General features: G+C 40.6%; 1 protein-coding gene across 2 annotated transcripts in view; it reads right to left on the bottom strand.

Annotated features, from left to right (window-relative positions):
• Positions 1 to 675: 675 nt before the first annotated feature.
• Positions 676 to 21,750, bottom strand: part of GNAS (GNAS complex locus) — a 127,788-nt gene continuing 106,713 nt past the window's right edge. For both annotated transcript variants that reach the window (XM_054274401.1, XM_054274402.1), the window contains exons 6-12: positions 9,680 to 9,734; positions 9,259 to 9,332; positions 8,770 to 8,828; positions 7,497 to 7,617; positions 6,421 to 6,551; positions 5,841 to 5,908; positions 676 to 4,970 (exon numbers count right to left, since the gene is read on the bottom strand). In XM_054274401.1, coding sequence (XP_054130376.1) covers positions 4,824 to 4,970; positions 5,841 to 5,908; positions 6,421 to 6,551; positions 7,497 to 7,617; positions 8,770 to 8,828; positions 9,259 to 9,332; positions 9,680 to 9,734 — 655 coding nt within the window. In that variant the 3' untranslated portion in view covers positions 676 to 4,823. The remainder of the gene's footprint in view (positions 4,971 to 5,840; positions 5,909 to 6,420; positions 6,552 to 7,496; positions 7,618 to 8,769; positions 8,829 to 9,258; positions 9,333 to 9,679; positions 9,735 to 21,750) is intronic.

The following is a 21,750-nucleotide window of genomic DNA, read 5'->3' as shown; positions in this document are numbered from 1 at the left end:
AAGACGCTTCAAAGTTTGTCATAGAACAGGAGGATTATTTCCCAACAGATGAATTTTCAGAGATAGCAAGCTGAGGAAGAAGGGCACAGTTTAGTTTTGGACTGCAAACAGATGCTTGCTCATAAATATTTTTACTGTTATACCAACTCAACATGAATTTTAGAGATGAGGACCTGCTCCTGTGTGAGATTTCCACTGATAATAATCTATGGCCCTGATCCTGCTTATTAAATTTAGTAGGAATTTTAACATCTACTTCCATGGAAGAGGTCTTAGGAGTGCCAGCATTGTTAGGAATACACACAGCACATTAGGTACAGTTGGGGAAAGAAGAGAATTTACTCTCTTCCACAATGAGTCACAGAATTTTATAACTTAGAACAACTTTATCACTCTTAAGACATTTGTATAGCACCAATCACCAAGAGCATTGTCACTAAGGCACTGGACTGGTACTCAGCTGTCACGGGCTCTGCCTCCAGCTCTGGGGTCAATCTCCTGTTTCTGTCTTTTGTTTTTACTGGCACATAACTTTTGACATTGGAAAATAAGATAAATAATACAAAACATCCTCCATCATTTACAGCAACAACACACCACGAGGAATTACAAGGTGCTCAAGTTCTGAAGCCATGAACATGAACAGATCTGTGCATAGATTTTCTGGCAGGAGGAAATTAGCCTGCAGGTATCAATTCTGTGCAGCACAGTGGAGCAGTGTTAGCTTCCCTTCCTCTGCAGCTAGGCCATGCCCTCAGTTAAATCCTGCCCTGATGCCACGAATCAAAACAATTTTTAGATAAATGAAGAAAAGCCCTCAGGACTCCTGCCTATGACAGCTGATCCAGGATGCCTTCCTAGGCTTTTGCACCAAAGTCTGCTCCTACCAACTTGCAGAGCTCCAGTTTCAGCCTCTGAGAGCAGTTTTTGATGCTTTCAGAGGTAGCTGAATCCTTTGCTAGTCTGTAGTGGATTTATCTCTCCACATTATTAAAAAAGAAAAAAATCTTTAAGAGTTATCTCTACTCTGCTGCACCACACTGAATGTGTGCTCTGATGCACAAATTACTAAAAGTTCTTGGGTTGAAATAAGTTACTGCAAATGCACAGTAGCTGATTTTGAAACCACAACATCTCTACAATTTATTATTATTTTTACAAAATACCCAAAGTGATCAGACCATATTGTAGGTTACTGGCTTGCCGAAGGTTGTTTTAAAATCAAAACCATTTCTGAGTTACAGAAGTGCCAAAAACAATCTTGAACCAGGTTTGTTTGTTGTTTTTTGTTGTTTTCTTTTTAAACCAACCCCCATCCAACAAAACAGTTGAATAACTTAAAACAGAAACAAGAGTTTGTGTTGGAAACTGTTGAAAAACCAACCCACCAAAATCACGCTTGAGCAGAAGCCTTGTATGGCAAAGATTCAGCTTAGGGCAGTTTAGTGCCAACCCTCCATAGGTTTACAATGGAAATACTGACACAACCTCAACTACAGTGATGCAAATGTGCCCTAAAAACACTGTATTTGCTTTTATTAATAAAAGTGGTAGTGTTTACATTTGCAGGTATCTTACACTTCAGCATCACGATGAATACTGAGTAGAATGAGTTAAGTTTTGGCTGTAAGGTCAGAAGTTTCCAAACAGATGAATGAGACAGAAGTGACAGTCCTCAATCATGAAAACAAGAAGTTCAAATAAATAAATAAAACAAAACTAAGAAATATGGGTAAGCATTAGGTTGGAATGGTTCAATTAACTGCAAATTATGGCCACTAAATTAGAGACAGAAGAAAACACAGTTACTTATTAAATAGCAAGCATTAAAGCTTTATGGTTTTGTATTTAAAAAAAAAAAAAAAAAGGAGAAAGAAAGCTGTTAAAAATAAGACTTGCATTTACCAGGCCACCAAACTGCATGGACTAATAAAGAGACTAACAAAGGCAATACTGAGACATTAAGACACACACACGCTCCGTACTTGTGCAACTCAACCATATTCAAAACAATTGCCTTTTTCCTCACATAAGAAAAAAAAAAAGCATCCCCTAAACATATCTGTTCATATAAAGCTTTAGGTTTCTTAAACTGTTGCTGTCTTACATAGCTCATTGTTATGATGTGTCCTCCTCATCAGAGGAAGAAGCTTATTTCGTTAATTTTTTTAATGGAGGTGCTTTGTTTCTCTCAGACAAGAGATTACATTCCTCACACCACTGCAGGTTTTCTCCATTTATAAATTTGGTGTTCACACCAACTCCTCCTAGGCTTAAAAAGATAAGGGTTGGCACTAAAATAAAGATTTTGGCTCCTGTAACTAAAATTAAGGCTCACAATGAATTTCCTTTCCACTACGTGTGTCCCATTTTTACCTAGTGGAAACGCCAGCCCTTCACCTACAGGCACTGGATACATTCTGAATTGGAGGGGCCTATTTTCAGTCATGTTTTCTACAGTTCTACAAAGTTCAGGTGGCAACTGTCTAAACCTGTGAACAGGAAAGATCATTCTTGAAAGGCGAGTAACAACTGCAGCTAACATTTTTTCAGCAATTCAGTGTCTTCTGGAAGTAATTCTGAATTGAGATGGGACAGTAACTCCCTCACATCCCTGCTCTCCAGTGAAAATGGACTGTGTGATTCATTTTAAGACTTTAGCCACAAAAGCAAATGAAAAGTCACAATTCTGAACAGTTGCAGTTCTTAGTATTGAAAAGGCATCCGATACCTGAAGCAAATCTAGCTGCACAGACATCGCTGACCAGCCTCACTTGGATTTAAACTGCATCTCTTCCCAAACAAAGAAAGTCTCTTGGGTGGAGGGAAGCTAGTGTGAAAGGCAAAGAGGCAAGAATTTTGGTGTTTTTGTTTCTTTTCCTTTTAAAGTCACTGCAGTTAAGATCCAGATCAGTTTAGGGGTGTAAATGAAGGGGGAACAGGGGTGTTTGAGTAATATAGGCTAACACTGTTCTAGATGTGTTATTACAGCTGTAATTTCTGACTCTGTACAAATTGTACACGTAGGTTTAGACACATGAAAAAGTAACACACTCACAGAGACATAAAACACCTAGGTATAAAATATAAAGCAGTGTAGTAGTTACTAAAATTACATGCTCTCTTATTGCTACAGTGATTTTTGCTCTTTTTTCTTTTTACTGTACCACATGTTGTTCTAAGCATATAATTTGCATAAATTATTCAAGTTTAAGAAAAAATCCACACATCTTCACTTTTAAGCTACTTATATAGTTAATATAAAACAAAAAAAGGTTCTAAAGTATCTCTTTATTAAAAGAGAAATAAAAATGTCATTTGAAACTGGAATTCAGTGGCCAAATCCAAGGGCAGTGCACACCTTGTCATTCCTTGTCGTTGCCCACGCAGCGCAAGCCGAGGTTGGTGGGTATTTGGCCCAGTCTAGAGATGGTCACCAGACCTGCATGATGCCCTACGTGTCTGTTATTGTTCTGGTTTGTTTTTTGTTTTGTCTTTAGCAAAAAAAGGACTATGAATGACCAAAGACTAACATTTATAATTTGTAGCAAAATTTGGTTTTATGTAGAAACAAGCCATGTTTTGCATTTGGATAGAGATTTAAATGAATTAAAGCTAAAAATTAAAAAGCACGATGCTGCAACATCTGGTCACTTGTTGAAGACCTCACTTTTAAAGTGGTTAAGTTTGCACAATTTGTACTTTTTTCTTTTTTTTTTCCTTTTTTTTCCTTTTTTTTTTTTACTAAACAGTATTTTTCCTTCTTTTATAAACCAGAAAAACTAAACTACAGATAAATTTTCCCTACCTTGAGCTAATGCTGCAGATAGGGTTGACAAAGCTGTACAGCGCAATCAAACATACTTACATCTTAGCTCATTGTACAGGTACAGCCATAATCAAGGCACAAAGATCTTCTACAAGTTATTTTCAATAAAGTTGTACAAAATAATACATTTTACAGTCTGTACAAGAATAATAATCCAGCAGTAAAATAAAAAATGAGGGAAGGGAAGAAGAAAAAGAAGGGAAAGACTGTGAGGACTACAGTCTAGATAATGATTTTTAGAGCAGACGGGATCATCAGTGGACAAACTGAAAACAGTGTGTGGTTAACTCTTTCTGCAATCACAGGCCATACGCAGTTCAATTCATAAATGTCCATGGTTGTCTTTAGACCACCAAGACTGGTTTTAAAAATACCCTTCTGAAAGGTAGCAGTTGGTTTTTGCACTGTCTAGGTCTGTTGGAGAATTGTCAGTATTTCCGCCCAAAGCCACATTACAGTCAGAGAACCAAACTCAAGGGTCTGTCTTCAAACTTGGTCTGTGACTTGGCACCTTCGTTACTCGGATGCAGTGAGTGATACAAAGTGGAGATCACGGGTTATAGGATTATGCCCACAGCAGTGCTAAATTACCTAAAGTTTTCTCTCCCCCAATTTTTGTTTCAACATTTTAATTTTTTCATCCCCAATTCTTTCAGGTGCTCCACATTCAGGGCTTTTAATTAATTAGGTTTTATTTCTTTTTTTTGTTTGTTTGTTTGCTTGGTTTGGTTTTTTCTCTCTTTTTTGTTAATAACAGTGTTAGGGAATCCTCATGGAAATGGCCTTTTAAGTGTTAGGGGCCATCTCAAACTGTCCGAGGGGTACAGAAGCAAGCTTAGAAGTGCTGCTATTGTCCAGCAAGGAGAAAAAGTTGAGGGGTGCAAATCAATGGGAGATTCAAACAGTTCTCTTCCACCCTATGTGGGCAAGGGTGTTTTTTTCTTTTTTTTAATAAGGAACAAGGAGTCCAAAACACAGAAAAAAGTGCTCTCCATCACAACAACTCGTATTGGCGAAGGTGCATGCGCTGAATAATGTCCCGACAGTCATTGAAAACCCTCCGGATGTTCTCTGTGTCCACGGCACACGTGAAGTGAGGGTAGCAGTAGTGCCTTCCATCTCCACTTGCTGTGCTGATTCTCTGTGCAGAGCAAGAGAGAGACACTGGGTTAACAATAAAACTCCCTGGGGAACCCCAGCCCGTCCCCAGAGCTCGGCTGAATGAAGGTGAGGTGTGTGTGTGTGAGCTGTGCCTTCAAAAAGTGCAAAATGCACACAGGGTTTTCACCTGAAACAGGAAATTCAAAATGATCAGAATTATATGGTGAGGTGGTCACTGCAAGCTGGGGAATTTCAGAGAGGGATGAGAACTCAGGAAAATGCCATTATTTACATGCAGCTTTGGAGGATTTAGCAACTCAACTCCCAGTCCATTTGGCCATGAAAAAAGCAGGATTTTGCCTCCCTGTACAAAGCTTTTATCCCTGCTTTACACTTACAGAAAGCCTCCCTCAAATTTTTGTTTTGCCCCATTTTAAAATGACTCCACAATTTGATTGCCAGGCTCACCATTACAAGTAATTGTAACAATATTAAAATAAAAAAATCTATGTCCATTATAGCTTCAGCTGACCAGTATTAGGAAAGATAATATGAAAAGAACATTAATATCTGACAAAGGAGGCATAGTTTGATTAGTCTCTATCTTTAGAAATAATGCATGGAATAAAAACCTGGCCCCATTAATAACAGCAGGACTTCACTTGTCATTCTGTTTGGGGTTTCTTAATTCTCACCAATTCTTTTACTATTTACTTACGTACAAACAAATATCCAAAAAGCAGCTAAGAAACAGTAGTAAAGCTCATAAATATAACAGTGGTTGATGCAATGTGGATGTTAAATACAAACAACACAAGAAGTGACAGCACTTTGCAATAGCAGAAGGTGAGCAAGAGCTTGGGTTTGAGAAGAATTACAGAAGAAATAGGCAAAGAAAGGAAATACTTACAAGAAACTCGTCTCTAATAAAATACTTGGCCCTTGTAACTCTGGGATCCTCACCAGGCTCTGGTGTTGCTGATTAATAATAAAAGAAGCATCTTATTAAAACAGGTGTTTTCTGGTAATAGCACCTAAAAATCTCAACTTATTCCTCAAATATGACAGAAATCCACTTGGCAAAACTGACTGTGAGACAAGACAAACCATGACATTATTAAACTAGCATGATTTCAGGAGAACAAGGGAATATTACAATGGCCACAGTACCAGGCATTTGGCAGGTAAAAGAAATGTCCACAGGCAGGATCAGGAGGAGTCCTGAGGACACATTTGTGACAAAATGTCAGACTCTGATCTACACCAAAGTAAAAGGATTTTTTCATGATGAAATTATTAATATATTAAATGTTTAAGAGGCAGGAATCTCTCATTATTAATACCTTAAATTCAACATTACAATTTGGCTAAAATACTTTGATGATTACATCTACTTAAGAGTTTTGAAGCCCTAGCTGAAGCTACCAAAACCATCACAAATGTAATGAACAAGGAAATGATAAATTGCAAACAAAACTTAAAAATCTTACCATCATCTGGTGTAGTGTAGCGAGCAAATTCTGGAAAGTAGTCTTCAATTTTAGATTTCCCTGCCAAAACTTTCTCTGCTAGCAAATCTTGTTTATTCAGGAAAAGGATTACTGAAATGGTCCGTAGCCACCTGTGCAAAATGGAAACCAAACACTGTCAGGAGGCACAACCCAGATCATACAGAAACTTAAAGTAAATCACACAAGATGTCTGGAAACAAGGCCATATGACACACTGGAATGATTTGGACAGGTTTTTTATACCTGAATCCCAAGGGTGTAATTCCAGGTGTGCACACCCTGAGGTGCTCCCTGCTTTGTGCTGTTAATCCAAATCCATCCCAGGGGAGATTTCCACCTCCCAGACACTGCTCCATCACTACTTTAATTACTTCAGCCTCCTCATTATGGCAACCACCAATGAGTGGCTGTGCAGAGCTCTCTGCAATGAGCTGAGATTAATGAACATTAGGGGTGGGAGGCTGTGACCAAAGAACCAGCCCAGACTGTGCCAGGAGATGGGAACAACAGAGCCCCCTGTGCTGTTAACCCTGGTGGGCAGCTCCTCCCTCACCTTCCTCCTCAGGGGGTGGAGGAGGAGGAAAGGGAGAATGAAAGCAAAAAAACATCTGGGGGTCAAGATAAAATATAAATGACGACTGTTTAATTAGTGAGGGGTAAGTAAAAGCCAGGAGAAGACCAAACAAGTGATGCAAAGGCAATCACTCACCACCTCCTGTGGGCAGACCAATACCCCCAAGCTGGGGAACCTCCCAAAATCCCCTCTTTTCCCCCTTACTGCAGAGAATGATGTTATGTGGCATGGATCACACCTTGGTCAGCTGGGATCTGCCCACCTGTGTCCCTGAGGATTCACTGCAGGGACAGAGTGAGGAACAGAGAGGGCTCTGCACACACTGCTCAGAGCATGAGTGTGTTATCAGCATTGTTTTGGGCAAAACCCAAACCATGGCACTCTATGGGCTGTCATGGAGAAAATGAACTTTGTCCCAGCCAGGCCCCTCCATGAGTGGTGACAGGACCAGGAACCTCAGTGAGAAGAGCCTTTCACAGACCTGTTGTTCCAGATACTCTTGAAGAGGTTTAGTGCCTCCTGCAGCCGGTTGGTCTGATTGTCCTCTCGTATCACCATGTTGTAGCTACTGCTGGCCACCACAAATATGATAGCAGTCACATCTAAAGCAAGAAATACCCTTGAGTTAATGCCAAGCTTCTGAAGAAATATCCAGAAATAATGAAGTTCAGTAAGAAGTTGCCAGACCTGCAGCTCCCTGCAGAGAACAGGCTGGGATGCTGCTGCTGACAGCTTTGCAAGTAAAGGAATCAAAAAAGAAAGTGAAGAAACCACGGAAGACAGGCAAGGCAGGCCCCAGAACAGAAGCTGACAGAATGACAGAAAATGTAGGAAAGAAAGGAACTGGAGCAAGAGAGAGAAACTGAAGAAAGCCAAGAGGAGAATTTAAAGAAGATTTAAAATGTGTAAAGAAAATTGGAAACAACCATGAGCTGTCAGGCAAGGACAGGGAGGTCCTTGGGGGAAAACCTCAGGATAAACAGCACTTTTGATTTGTGTAAAGAGCAGCAATAACAGCAGCAGGCTGCAGGGAATTCATGGTTAATTGCAGTGGTTCCCCTGTATGTGTTTCAGTGCTCGGAGCCCCATCTCCTCCCTGGGAGGCATTGCCAGGATCAGGATCCCTGAGCTGCTCCAGTCCCTCTCTCTGCCAGGCTCATCTACCTCAGCACAGCAGCACAGATGAGTCAGACCATGAGGCAACAGGAAGAGGAAGGAGCAGAGGTAAAACCCAAACAAATCTGTTACTGACAGCACAGAAGGAAATACTGCCCAGTCCTTCCACACACAGAGACAGTGTCCAGGTGATTCTATGACAGGAACTGCAGCAATTTACCATGAATTTCAAGTTGCATCTCTAGGATCTCACTGTAACTGTTCTACAAAAAGGTGGGCTTTTGTGTGAACTTCATTGCTATTTTGTCAAAACAACAAAGAAGTCTAGGCTGGCAAATGATGCACAAAACCACCTCCAAAAATACTTGATTAATGGAAGAGAGGGAAGCAAAAAAAAATGGACAAGCTGAAGTTATCAAAATCAAATTCCTCTCCACCTGCATTCTCCTTGAAGATGTTCTGTGTAGTTACAGGAGCTTCCATGTCAAGAAAAAACTCAGTGCTGTATGATAGTTATATAACTCCTTATTGAGCTACATGGAAAGATGATGGATTTCATACAGATGAGAAAATGAAGATTAGGCACTACAATTCTGCAGAGAACCATTTTATAAAGCCACTAGAAATTCTAATCCTACCATTAAAACACTGGATCCATTTTCGGCGTTCATCTCGTTGCCCTCCAACATCAAACATACTGAGAAAAAAACAGAAATCCAGTCAGTCAGAATAATTTTGTGCTGGGCTTTTTGTTTGTGTCTGCATGCAAACAGAAATGGTAAGAAGCCTTAGGACTTCGGTGTTACATAAGTTAAAGGGAATCTTGGATTACAAGAACCTGAACAGGTAAACAGTCCATGAACACAGGCATGCAGAGAAAATAGATTTAAAACATTTTGTTCTTTGTAATTGAAAATAAAGCACACCATTAGCATTTCATTTTCAAGCCAGACTACTAAATTAGAAAACCATAAAATACTTCCTTTCCATTAAACACTGATACTTGAGAAATACAGTAGGCTCAATAAATATAAATACATGGTAGGCTCTCCTCCCAGTTTACCTTGGTATCTGTCTGTGTTGTATTAAAAATTGTAAGAACATAAAAAGGAAAGAATTATACTTACTGAAAATTTACTTTATCCACCTGAAACTTGGTTTCAAAAATTCCTGATGTCAAAACTCTGCATCTGAGAAGATCCTAAAGCATAAAGGGAAATGCATTGATTCAGCACAGATACTTGGTGAGTTTCCATATATCCAGTAATGGAAATAAACCCCTTTTTGTCCATGCTGTACTACAACACCACTGGAACAGCACTGGAGTGTTCATTGTCACAGAAACACGATGGAAATCTGATAAGTGATGTAACCTTGCACATCATTTATGTGTACAAACATAATCCAAAGGACCAAGCCATTTTTACTGGAATACTAAATATGTACAATGCATGGTAATACCTGAAATGGTGATTGGAGAATGAATTAATTACCCCAAAGATGAAGGAGCAGATAAATGGTGCAATTTCCTCCCAAAGCCCCACGTACCTGGTCAGACGGGGTGTACTCGTTCTGTTTGACTATGTCAATCTTGTCTAGAAAACTGCAGAGAGGAAAGAAAAAAGAGAAACGCATCACTCTCAAATAAGTCAAAATGTCAGATGCTTTAGTAACTGACAGTTCCCAGGTAAATTCTGGTGCATTTTAATGCTCTCAGGCTCACAGAATGATGAAAACTCACACGCTGGAAAGGCAAAATTTGGGATTTTGTACCATTCCCAGCAGCGGCCGGCAGAGGGCTGAGAGCAGCTCAGTGAATCCATCTGGGAACCCCATCCAGCCCCTCCCGCCGGTTCCCCAAAAACACCGCGGGGTTTAATTTGGGACATTTCTTCACAGGATCCCAACCTGTTCAGCTCTGAACGCTGAAACAACGACTCGAGCAAACTGCCCAGAAAGTAAAATAAGGGTTTTTAAACAACTTATCAACTCTGTAGTTCTTTAGATAAATGGAAGCCCTAAAGCAATTTCAGTACAAGTGAGAGGGGACACTGATTTTCCTATCAGCTGCTGTTTCAGTTACTTTCTGCAGCAGCAGCAGTAGTTGGCTAAATGGGTAATAAGAGATATAGTTCATCCAAATTCATTAGGCACTACCTACAGATGATAGTCTGGAGTATTTAATTTTTTTTTTACCAATTAACTACAACCTCATAATTATCTTTCACTTAATCTCAAAGAGCAAACATCTCAAGGAATCAGTGAATTCTGCTTTGTTGTGGTGGCAAAGCAGCAGCTCAGGATGCTGCTCAGGTTTATGGTGCTTGCCCCCAGTGCCCCACACCAGGTGCCCCTTGCTCAGCCCCTTCCACTCCAGCAGTGCTTCACCCCTACATTAATGATTAATCAGCCTTTAAACCAATAGGCCTTGAGCTCCCTTGGAAATTCCTCTGCATGAATTGTTTCCTCTCTGAAGCAGAGATCACAAAGGAAAGGTGAGTTTTCCCTGCCTCTTTAATGTGCACTAACAACAGCCACAGCTTCAATGGGAGAAAAGGGAGCCCTGTCCCAGATTCACAAATCAAAAACCCAAAAAACTCCCACTAAAGCCACCACTGACACAACTCAGCCCCAGTTTCAGCCCCACCTGACCTCCTAAAACACCTAATACAGAGCAGGAAAAGGGGGGGAAAAATCCTGTATTTTGGCTTCAGTACAATGTCCTTTTCTAGATGATCTTGCTTCAGACACACGTGAAAATTAATTTTTGTTTAGACTGAATTACAGAATTTTAAACACCTTAGAATGTATCTTAAGTTAACACGTTACAAAAACACGTGAGACAAAGTGCAAAGATCAATTTCCATCAGGGAACGTGACATGGCCACAGACTCACAAGGATGAAGTGGTGATAAACTGTGCTCTGCAATTTGCAAACTGCATTTTTTCCTCATATCTTCCAAGCTGTTAAGTAATTTTTTCTTTTTTTTTTTTTTTTTAATCCAAAGGGAAGATATAAAACTCAGTGTTCAGTACACAGAGGATGTTAAATAAGTACAACAGCCCTGAGTTCCAAGTAGCACGAGTGTTTCCACCCCATCCTCTCCCCTCAGAGCAGTTTCAGAATCACGTGGCAATTTCACAAGTTGGAGGATGCTTGAAAAATGTTCCGAACAGAACATGTTCATCAAGATACAAAGGTGATTACTGCAATCACTCTGCCTTTCTGGATGAATTTATCCAAGCAGAACATTTTATGCTGGGTTCCACAAGAGGTGGGTTTTTGGTTTTGTTTTGGGCGTTTTTTTGTTGGATTTTTTTTTTTCATTTTATTTTTAACCACTCAGCTAATCAGCTTAATGGATTTTGGAAACTGAAAATTAGAAAATAACAACAAGATATTGCTAAAACCTGGAACTGAAAGTACAAACCTCTTACTGTTGTTTATGCAGACTATTTTTAGGCCCATGATTTCCTTGAAAAACATCAGCCACATAGGAGCAGTAGTACTGTACTAGAGATGAATTCCAACAGCAATGCTCATGCCAGGTAAAACAAATTCAAATGGAATAAATATTTCTTCTTCCCCCCAAAACAAGCTCTAACATTCAGCAACATCTGATACCCCTAACAATGCTCCCTGGAGAAGGAAGTCTTTCACTGTGTGACAGACACCAGAAAACCCCTCCTGCTTCCAGGGCATTTTGGGGAAAATGGAGCACAGTGATGTGCTCCATGAAGATTTTTCCTTGTGCCTTTCATCAGTCTGCTCCAGCAGCTTTAGAAAGGGCTAAAGGTGTTAAAAAGCAGTTTGATTTTTTGCTCAACATGTAAAGAGAGGGAATTGGAATTATTCTTTTGGTTGGTCAATGTAAAAATAAATGTGAGCAGAAAAGGGGAGCAGAAATTTGATCTGCTCTGATACACCTAAAATAAGGAGCAACAGCAGGAGCATGAGAGTTCAGAAAACATCAATACACTGAGTTCAGAGACTTTTCAGTCAATGCTAGTCAAAACCAAACAATTTATCCACTAAATTAAACTAATAATCCAGTCAGATGAGAACAAAGCCCAATTCAAAATAAACACAAATTCACCATCATTAATTTCTATTTTTAATTCTTGCTATGCTCTACCCAAAACATAAGTGAGGCCACTTGAGTACGACTTTGTGTGCTGAACTCACTGCTGTGAGATTGTTCTGAGCCTCCTGGAGATGTGCCCACCATCTACTGTGTCAGCAGTGAACTTACAGGGAGAAACACAGGTGACCTTGATGAAATAATTCACATAAAACTGTCAAACCACAAAACCAAATTTTATACTGCGAGCAAGCCTTGAACCAAGTTACAAAGTTAGTGTTGTTTTTTTGCTCTGTAAAATCTTCTCAGAGATTATATGGAAAAGCTATTTTCCAGAAAGCAAATAATTCATTCAGCATTGCTGCCAATTCTCACTTTGGGCCACATTCTGGACATGACTAAATAACAGGATCAGCTACTGCTCTGCAAAATTCTGTCACGTATAAGAGGCTCTTCTGCCTGTGCTATAAAACACTGATACTGCTCTGACACACACTGACAAAAAAACCTCAAAAGACTTCAGGTTATTTATTTGCAGTCAGCAACACTGAGAGGAAGCATCTCTAGGACACCACCACCTGTGTCTCTGAGATATTAAAATAAAAGGTATTAACAAAAAAATTAAAACAATCTGAAATAAAAAAAATATGCTGCACTTTTGTGTCCCTTTTTTTAGCTTAGGGAAGGAAAACCACATGTGAAGTGTTCCAGGAAGATCTTTGTGACAGATAAAGTGTCTTCAATTTTAAGGGCAGATTCACAGAGAACTACACAGAGGCTTTCCTTAGCTCCAGCAGGTCTGAGTAATTAAGCCATACATGTATCCTCAATTCTTTCCAAGTCTTAACTAAAACTATTATGTCAAAGCCATGTCCCAATTTTCAGATGAAGATCTATGTCAGTACCTGAGTTATTCTGGAGTTCTTTCATCCAGAGAGAGCTGCTTTATCCCTATGGAGGGATTTCCTGAATGAACAGAGCCAGACAAAGCAGGGCAGCTTGTTTTCCCTGCTGGAAAGGTGTGTGACACACAAAATCCTCCACCTGAGAGCCAGCACAGCCTCACTGGCTGGGGCAGCACAGGAGGGAACTCGGGCTCCTTCCTCCAGCATTTCCTGACAGCCTCCTCAATAAACAGCAACTGAAATGTTTCTCTCTCTCATCTGACAAAATGGTTGGCACACAGGAATTATTTTTTTTCCTGCTTTGTGAAGAAGAGCTTTTGTTTTCAGCCTAGAACAACATTGGAAAGGTGTCTTCAAACTGGCAACACACCTATATTTGAGGAGCTTTATTTCCATCAGGGTTTTTTTTTTCTGGTCAAGTCATAACTTGAATTTTCATATAAAATGTCTCCCTTAAAAGACACAATTTGATCTCATCTTCAGTGTCAGAAAGACATTTCGTGAAATCAAGATTTCAATCCCAGCTAAAGACAGCATTTATTTATAACTTAAAAGCCTCAACAGTAGCAGTGAAACTCTGCATTTGTGAAGTTCCCTGCCTCTGAAAGCCTCGAGGTATTTTACAGACAGTAAATCAGACTTCTAGCTCCTGCCTGCCTTCACTGAGCTGCATTTCCTGCCTCCACCATCACAGCCCAGAAAGCACACATTGGCATAACCCTATTTTAAAGGCAGGCACTGAGTAGTTAATTGCCCCAAGTCCCTTGAGTCAGTGGAAATGATTTTCCATTTTTCATTTCCACTGAGTCATGTGTTTCTACCAAGATATTACTAAGAATCCACCAGAATATTACTAAGAATTATCAAGATTTTACTAAGAATTACACTGGCATTTCCCCTGATCACCTCTAAAACAGTCTTTCCAATTCAGGTTTCTATGACCAGAAAGAAATTAATATTTTTTACTGATCACCCTAAAGACCAAACTGTGCAAATGCCCCGCGGATTTTTATTTATCTACACTCTAGCAGAACTACAAAGTACTACTTAAAGTAGTTTTAAGCTGAAATTTAACTCAACATTAACAGTGTTTATTGTAAACAGGAGTGCATTTTTTATTTTTCAGAACAGACCATGCTTTACTTCTGCTTTCCTGCCTTTTTAGTCCTTGCCATAATCCTTTATGTTATTCAGCAAATCTTTCTAAAAGCTCTGCAGTTAACTATTTGGTAAATTCTTTCTTCAGCTATGCTGTCTATGCTGAGCCAGACACAGGATGAGCACAAAGATAGAAAACTCCCTTTTAAAATGATATTTGTGTGTGAATGAATTGACTGTCTCCCAACTCTGTCCCTTTCTGCTGCTCAAAGCAAGCAGGGGAGATGGGGGAATCCTATTCCTCAAATTGCAATAAGGATTTCAGCTGGTTTATTTTGCAAGAGGAGCAGAACTGCAGGCAGATTTACAGAAATGATAAATAAAACAAGCAAATGTTCAATCTGCTGATATTTACAGTCTCCTGCAAACATGGGCAGCACGTGAAACCAAACTTGTCAGGTTTTTCCTCAAATTAAGTTACAAATCTAAGCTGGGACATCAGTAGGTTTTGACTGTTTTTTACAGATGTACTGGTATTTTCTATTATTTGCAAAGAGGGAGATTTTACTGCTGAGATGGTCACTAAAAATGTGCCACAAACGTTACTGGAAAACTGAAAATGCTCAGAAAGGTAAAGCTCTATTTTCTCCCTAAACAAAACTAGATAAGGAGAGAGAAAATAAATTACAAAACCTTTGTAATTACTTTAACAACTTTACAATCAGGAAAGAGGAAAAAAAATCTTTATAGAGATGGGTACATAGGCACAGTACTGTACCAAGTATTATTGGTATAATTAGGAGAGCTCTATATTGCACCTACGCGATGTTCCTGTAACAACATTCTCCATGTCAGTCCCCAGACATAAGGATCCCATTGAAAACCAGATTTATGTTGGAAATGAACCTCGAAATGTAGCACAAAACATGAACAGAAGTAAACCTAAAGTCTCCAGAAAACTTTCCCAAGAAGCTGCAAACACTTTTTGATTTCCAGTTTCAAGTCAAAGCATTATTATGATTTCCTTATCGAAACTGTAAGAAAGGTTTTCAAATAGTCTAAAGCTCAGAATTTAATTATAGATGGTGTCAATGCACACATATCCCAGAAAAGTGATTTTGAGAGTGGCCCCAGCTGTAATTCCAGAAAAACCTCGAGCATTCCAGCCACTTGGAGGCGGAGGGGCACCATGGGTCTAATTTTGAAGCAAATAATGAGAAAGCTGAAAAGTATGACTCCATATATTTGGAATCATCTTGTGGTAATCAAGGTTACAGTTCCTTATATGGCGTGGAGAACATGAAGCACACACAAAAAACAGAGTATTAAAACTATGGGGTACAAAGAACTGCAGCTATCCCAAAAAAACCAGGCCGTGCCAGCAAAGCCCCTTTAGTTTTGTGTCTCTGGGAAGTTCAAACCTTGCCCTAAAAACGAGGCTGGTTCCGCAGGCAGCTTCCCAGAGTGCCTGATTAAAACAGCAAAACCCCGGGAGGCATGAATGAATTTCAGACAAACCCAGCAGAAGGCAAAGCACCCTTCAAACACTGCCAGCACTCCAAAAGGGAAATGGGGAAAAGGTAGGAGAAAGAGAAAAATCTATTTAAAGAGGTTGTAGTTGTCTCTTTTTTCCTTTTCCCCCCCTCTCTCTGCCTGTCTAAAGTTAGTCTGGCTTAGAGGATGCACTAACTTTCCCAATCAGTTTTACATTACAGCACAAGTCCAGAAATAGCTCCCAGCCGCCTTGGCCTCTAGCACGGTTGCCATGACAATGGAACCACAGGGCTATAAATAGCTCATCAGCACCAAATCTTGTGAGACACATCTGGAATGGGGCCAGCCCAGCCCCGGCCTGACAAATAAAAATAGGCACAGGCAGTTTCAAAGGCTGGAAAGGTACAATGTGGCTCGGGCTGTGCAGAGCAGGGCAGGGAAACGGGTTTGATTGCTTGTTAGCACGAGATTTATTTGACAGGAGATTGGGAGAGGTATAAAAGTCACTTTATTGCATACTAAACAGCCAGCCTTTCTCTAAGGTCTATTTTTCTTTCTTTTCCCCACCCGTGTGCAGCACAACCACCCCGCTTTTGAAACTGTAACAATGCAGCCTTTTGCCCAGGAGACCATTAAAATAAGGAAAAACAGAAGGGAAGAAAAGAGATCCTCCAATCTTCCCCCTCACAAGTATTTCTGTACATTTTTGGCTGAAGCTCATGGAGTGCTGCTGCGGGTGTGACAGGGATCCTGGCTGGGATCCTGCCGGGCTGGAGCCTTTGCTCCAGCTAAAATCAGCCTCAGGAAGCCTGGAGAGGGACAGGGCTCCCAAATCCCTGTGCAGGGCTGCTCTCAGCATCGTCCCTTTGCACCACAGCACATCCCACCCCACTGCCCAGAGCCCTGTGCTGCCCCACTGCCTCTGGAGCAAGCGCTTTTCCCACTTAGTGGGTGACAAAATGTCGTATTTTTAGCACAGGCTCTTGATCAACCCATTCAATTACATCCAAATTATCTGTGTGGGAACAGAATGTTATGTCAAAAATGTTATTCAGTGTATTTGTCAATATTACTCAACAGAAGCCATTTGTATAATGAGGAGATTCAATATTTTCTCCAGCACAGGAAAGCAGCAGCTCAGGAACCAGACTGAAGTTGTGAGATTTTGTTATTTCACAGCCACTGGAAGTAGTAAGTCAGCGTGATACAACACAGAGAACACCACTCCCAAAATACAAAATCCTAGTTGCTCTATCAAAAACCAATAGAGACTACAGATGGTGATCAAGAAACTGCAACTATAATAAGCATTAAGCCACAGTAAAATCTCTTCTGTCTGCCAAAAAGGCACCGTGTGTGCACTCCCTGCAAGCTGCACCATCAGCCCACAGGATTCCTTTAGGTCCCTACATGGATATTTTCATTGCTAAAAATTGTAGAGTTACTTCCACGCAGGCTCTGAGCTGTGTGTAAACTCCCCTGCCCTCCCCTGCCTTTTCCCACATCCAGTTTGCTCCCTGCACCTCAACAAGGCACACCAGGAACAGCAGCTTGCACAGAAGGATTTTGGATAATGCACTTTAATTTATTTTATTGGTTTTTATAAAGATACTCCAAGTTAGTCTAAGAGCCTATCACCAGATGCAAGTTTTGATTTAAATAATATAAAAAATATTTTTTTTCTTAAGAAAGCAACTCATACATGACTACAAGCTAGTGCTTTCTGGCCCATATAAGAGACAAACTTTCTCATTTTGTATGGGGGAAAGATGAGGGGGAGAGGGCTGTGGAGCAGCAAACACTACATGGGATGACCGTTTTCCTGGTTTAAACCTTTTTTAATTGTAAGCTAAAGTCACAGACCTTATATACTGCAGAAGAAACCAAAAACTGCATCCCTCCTGTGCTCTGTGGGGACTGAATTTGGAGAGAAACTTGAAATTTAATAATTTTTCACAATCTAATTTAAATCAGTCAAGTTCAATAAGGATCTTCTTATTGCTGTTAACTTAGACTAAGGAGTCTGTTTAAGTAAAGTAAAATTCAAAATGAAGAATTTTAAATGAAATTTGAATATGAATTTGTTTGAAATTCCCCATATTTGATTTCAAATAAGGATATGAAATCTTCCTTCAACCCCAGATGCCATTTTTAAAATGGCAACAGCCTATGTATGTTATAGGTGTAAGTCCTCTACTGTAGGCTGCGCTGAGCAATTAAAACAGGTGAACCTAATTGTGTTTCATCCAACTATTTTTATGAATCTTGTCCTCAGGATCTGTAGCTCCCTCCAGTGCCATCAAATCAGTAAAATTGATTTCAACTGAAGAATTAATAACATCACTAATAAATTCAAAATTATGTTAACAATTAAAAATATTAGTAAAAGTGCATTCAGATGATAAAAGAATTAACAAGCTCAATACTCCATACTAGTTTCCCTAAACTGAAGAAACAGAGCTATCTGCCAAACCAGATACAATGAAGGTTCAGACAGTTGCCACATTTTTTCAGCTTGTGTGTGGCTTGAAACCCTAAACAGGGAGAACACAGAACCAGGCACTTCCCCAATCACTACTGGAAAAATGGGCAGCATCATTTGCAACAGGGATTTTAGGGACAAGGCTCAGTGGAGTGACAGGGCCGCACGCGACAGAGCAGGAATTCTGAACCAGGCCCGAGTTTGCGCAGGAATGAAGGAAGCAGTGACAGCTCAGGGAAGGAATCAGGCCCCAGATGGGCCCAAACAATGGGGAGACAAAGCTCAGCTGGGCTCTGAGCAGGGGGCTGAGGGAGGACTTCAAAATACACTTGCACAAAGATCTTCACAAAAATAGTTTGTGTATATTTAGATGCAAGATAGAAATGCAGTGCTGGAATCTTGTCCGCTTAAGCACCATCCCAGCTGAGATTTTTGTTCAGAACTTTGGGAAGTTGGGTTCTCTGGCAAAAAGGCAGTGATTGTGACTCTGATGCTGCTGACAGGACACTGAAATGTTCATTTCTGTCCCATGATGGGGCTGGAACGGCCTGGGACAGGACCAAGGACCTGCCAGGACCTGCTGGCTGACAGTCCCACACCTCACAGCGCTCACATTTCAGATTTTGCTCTCCTCAGAGCAATGTGGCTTCCCCCCGTCCTTCTTCTTTAAATGTTCTGCTTTCAACCCAGCAAAACCAACTCCAGGCCTCTGAAAAAGCAGAGGCACAAACTGGCACCTGGAGTTGAAAGCATCTGTAAAGAGCACACCTCTCATTTGGAACTGAGTTATAATAATACAGTTATTATTTTTTTCTTTTTCTTGAAAACATTTGCTTGATCACAAAATTTAATACCAGGCAGATTTAAAAAATGTAATTTTAAACCAGGCAAATGACACAGAGCTACAACAACATTTTATACTGTGAATTTTGAGCAGTGCAGGGACACTCATCTTTGGCTACAGTGAAAAGCAAATATCTGGTTCTGTGCTCTGCCATACAACAAAATGAAGAAGTCAAGTTTAAGTGCTTGTCTGTCCCTGGCACACATTACTCTCAGGCAGATAAAAGGAGCAAGAAATCAAGCTTGAAGCCAAAATCAAAGGTAAACAATAAAGGTGACCACACTGCTTCTGTGGAAAAGCCATTCAGAGGAGTCACCATGGTTCTGGAATAGTGCAGTCCTCTTTCATTCCCCATGAAAAACCTTTCAGTCATCCAGTTTCATGGTTCTGCTTTTTGTGGAGTGTTTTGCTACTCTTAAAAGGAAAATCTAATACAGACCCTCCATCTTTGCTTACTCGTGTGTCTGTGACAGCATCAACACACACCACTGGCTATGCAGTGTTTCCACAAACGGCATTTGGCTATTTAGTGCTTTTAAGCCTGCAATTAAAATGGACACCATGTAGAATAATGTGGCTTTACAAAGACTCACAAACAGCCCTGATTTAACAAGGGACATGACAAGTCATTTTAGAATCTTTTAAATACAGTATTTTGGCCTTCCCCCCTCTTCCCCACTGACCTAACTTGACTCAACTCACTCTGAAGCAGAATTTAAATCATTACAAAAATATGAACTTTAAATCTCACCTCTGAAAAGACACAGCTGGCTATAAAAGACCTTAAAATAGTACAAAAAGCTCTAGTCATTCAAATGACTGTAAAACACAGTAGGACAGACTTTGTATTTACAAAACATATTCTAACATTTGCAAAATGTGTTTTTTCATGCAGACTTTTCTAAGCTGTGTGCTTTTAGTGCTGGAGTCACAGAGAATTTAGAATGAAGTGTGCACAGGAAAAGTAAAATCCCTGACAAGGCACAACCTCCTCCTGTTTCCTCTCTCAGCCAGAGTCCCAGGGAGGTTTTCCACGGCAGTCCCTGGCTCACAGAGGGGAGTGAGGGGTGCAAAATGTGGAATCAAGACAGGACTGGAGTGAGGGGTGTGAGTGAGGGATGGGGAATTTTGGGACAACTCTTAAATCCCTAATTCTCTTACTGGCTTGTTTTGCAATGTTAAAATGAGGAAGTCGTTCAGCTGCTTTGGGTGGAATTAGTTCTTTTGAACGAGCTTCATTGACTCTATTTATTACTATATAAAAGTGTTGTAATCACTTAAACAATTCCTAAATGTATTATTCACAGAACATAACTATTTCAGCATTACAATCGCAAAAGCCCCTCAGCAGCAGAAGGCACAGTTCTATCTTCAGTTGGAACCTTAGAAGAATGAACTGTGAATTAAGATTCAGGAGGTACCAGGGGTGACACAGACACACCACCACCCTTCAGCATCCTCACTGGCCTCCCTGCTGGCAGCCTTTACAGAGGCCAAGCACTGGCACAGCCTGGGCAGGGAATCTCCTCCCCAGCCCCATCCCTCTCTCACACAGCTCTCTGTGCTCCCAGGCTGTGCCACAGCCCTGACCACAAACCACCCTTCAGCTGAGGCTGGAGAGAGCCTCTGAGCTGAGCTACCCTGGACAAAACTGCTCAATTTCAATTCCTGCCACATTCTCTGGAAACCTTAACTCCAGCCCCACCTTTCCTCTGGGGATGGGGGCAAGGAGTACAACAAAAGAAAGAAAGATTCTACCCACTGGGGTCATGAAGCAAGTGCCAAATGTGCAGTGAGCTCTACCTGTGCAAGGAGCATGGAACAAACACCAGGAGGTGGGGAAGAACTTCATCTCAGTGGGCATTAATGCTGAAATTCCACTGATACTGGTTTATGTTTTTTTTTTTTTTTTTTGTTTATTACACTGAAAAGAAAGTATCACACAGCTATGAATTACAACTCATTTTTGCACCACCAGTGGGTGGACACCCCATTCCCTGCACTCAATGACAGCCAGGCAGCAGGGAATCCAAGGGGAAGGAAAAGCCAACCTGAAGAGACCAAGGTATCCACTGAAGTTCCAAAAAATGTCCAAAATCCACTGGATGACTAAAAAGCCACGACTCCAGTAGAAGACAAGCACATCTTCACCATCTCTCTGTCTGCAGAGGGCAGTGTCTCATGTTTGCATCTCAAATGGATGAAAACCTAAACCTAAATTACTCATTAACAGACTACAAATTTCCTCTTCTACATGAAAGAAGCATTTAAAGAGTCTCAGGAGAAGAACTGAACTAAAAAAGACACTAAAAGCCATGGGTATAATTGCTGCTGTGGGAAAGACAAGAAGGGGTCTAAAATGGTATTTCTCTTCCCCAAATATTCCCACATCAACATTTGTTAAGTCCCAGCTGGGGCTTCTGGCTGCCCAATATCCAAGCCTGTTATTTTGCAAAAAGACAAACCCAGCAAGCCTCTTAGAATGTCTAAAGAAGCACTAAATTATGTACAGCACCCTTCAGATTGCAGTCTAGGTTCAAATACATTTCTAAAACTTAGTGGCCATCAGTCACAGCCCACAGATCTGGAAATAAATGTGTAATCCAAAGCTGTGCTGGGAAGTGGAGGCAGGAGGCAGCTCCAGGGGAACAATCCTGGGCTGGCTCACCTATTGCTCTGATACCTGCAACTGGCAACTGTGTGATTCCAGAGTG

Source organism: Melozone crissalis, unplaced genomic scaffold, assembly GCF_028551555.1.
Source record: "Melozone crissalis strain CALT ecotype California unplaced genomic scaffold, PUWL_Pcris_2 ptg000017l_1, whole genome shotgun sequence".
Lineage (NCBI taxonomy): Eukaryota > Metazoa > Chordata > Aves > Passeriformes > Passerellidae > Melozone > Melozone crissalis.
Note: the sequence above shows the minus strand (reverse complement) of the source record. Positions and strands in the feature narration are given on the sequence as shown.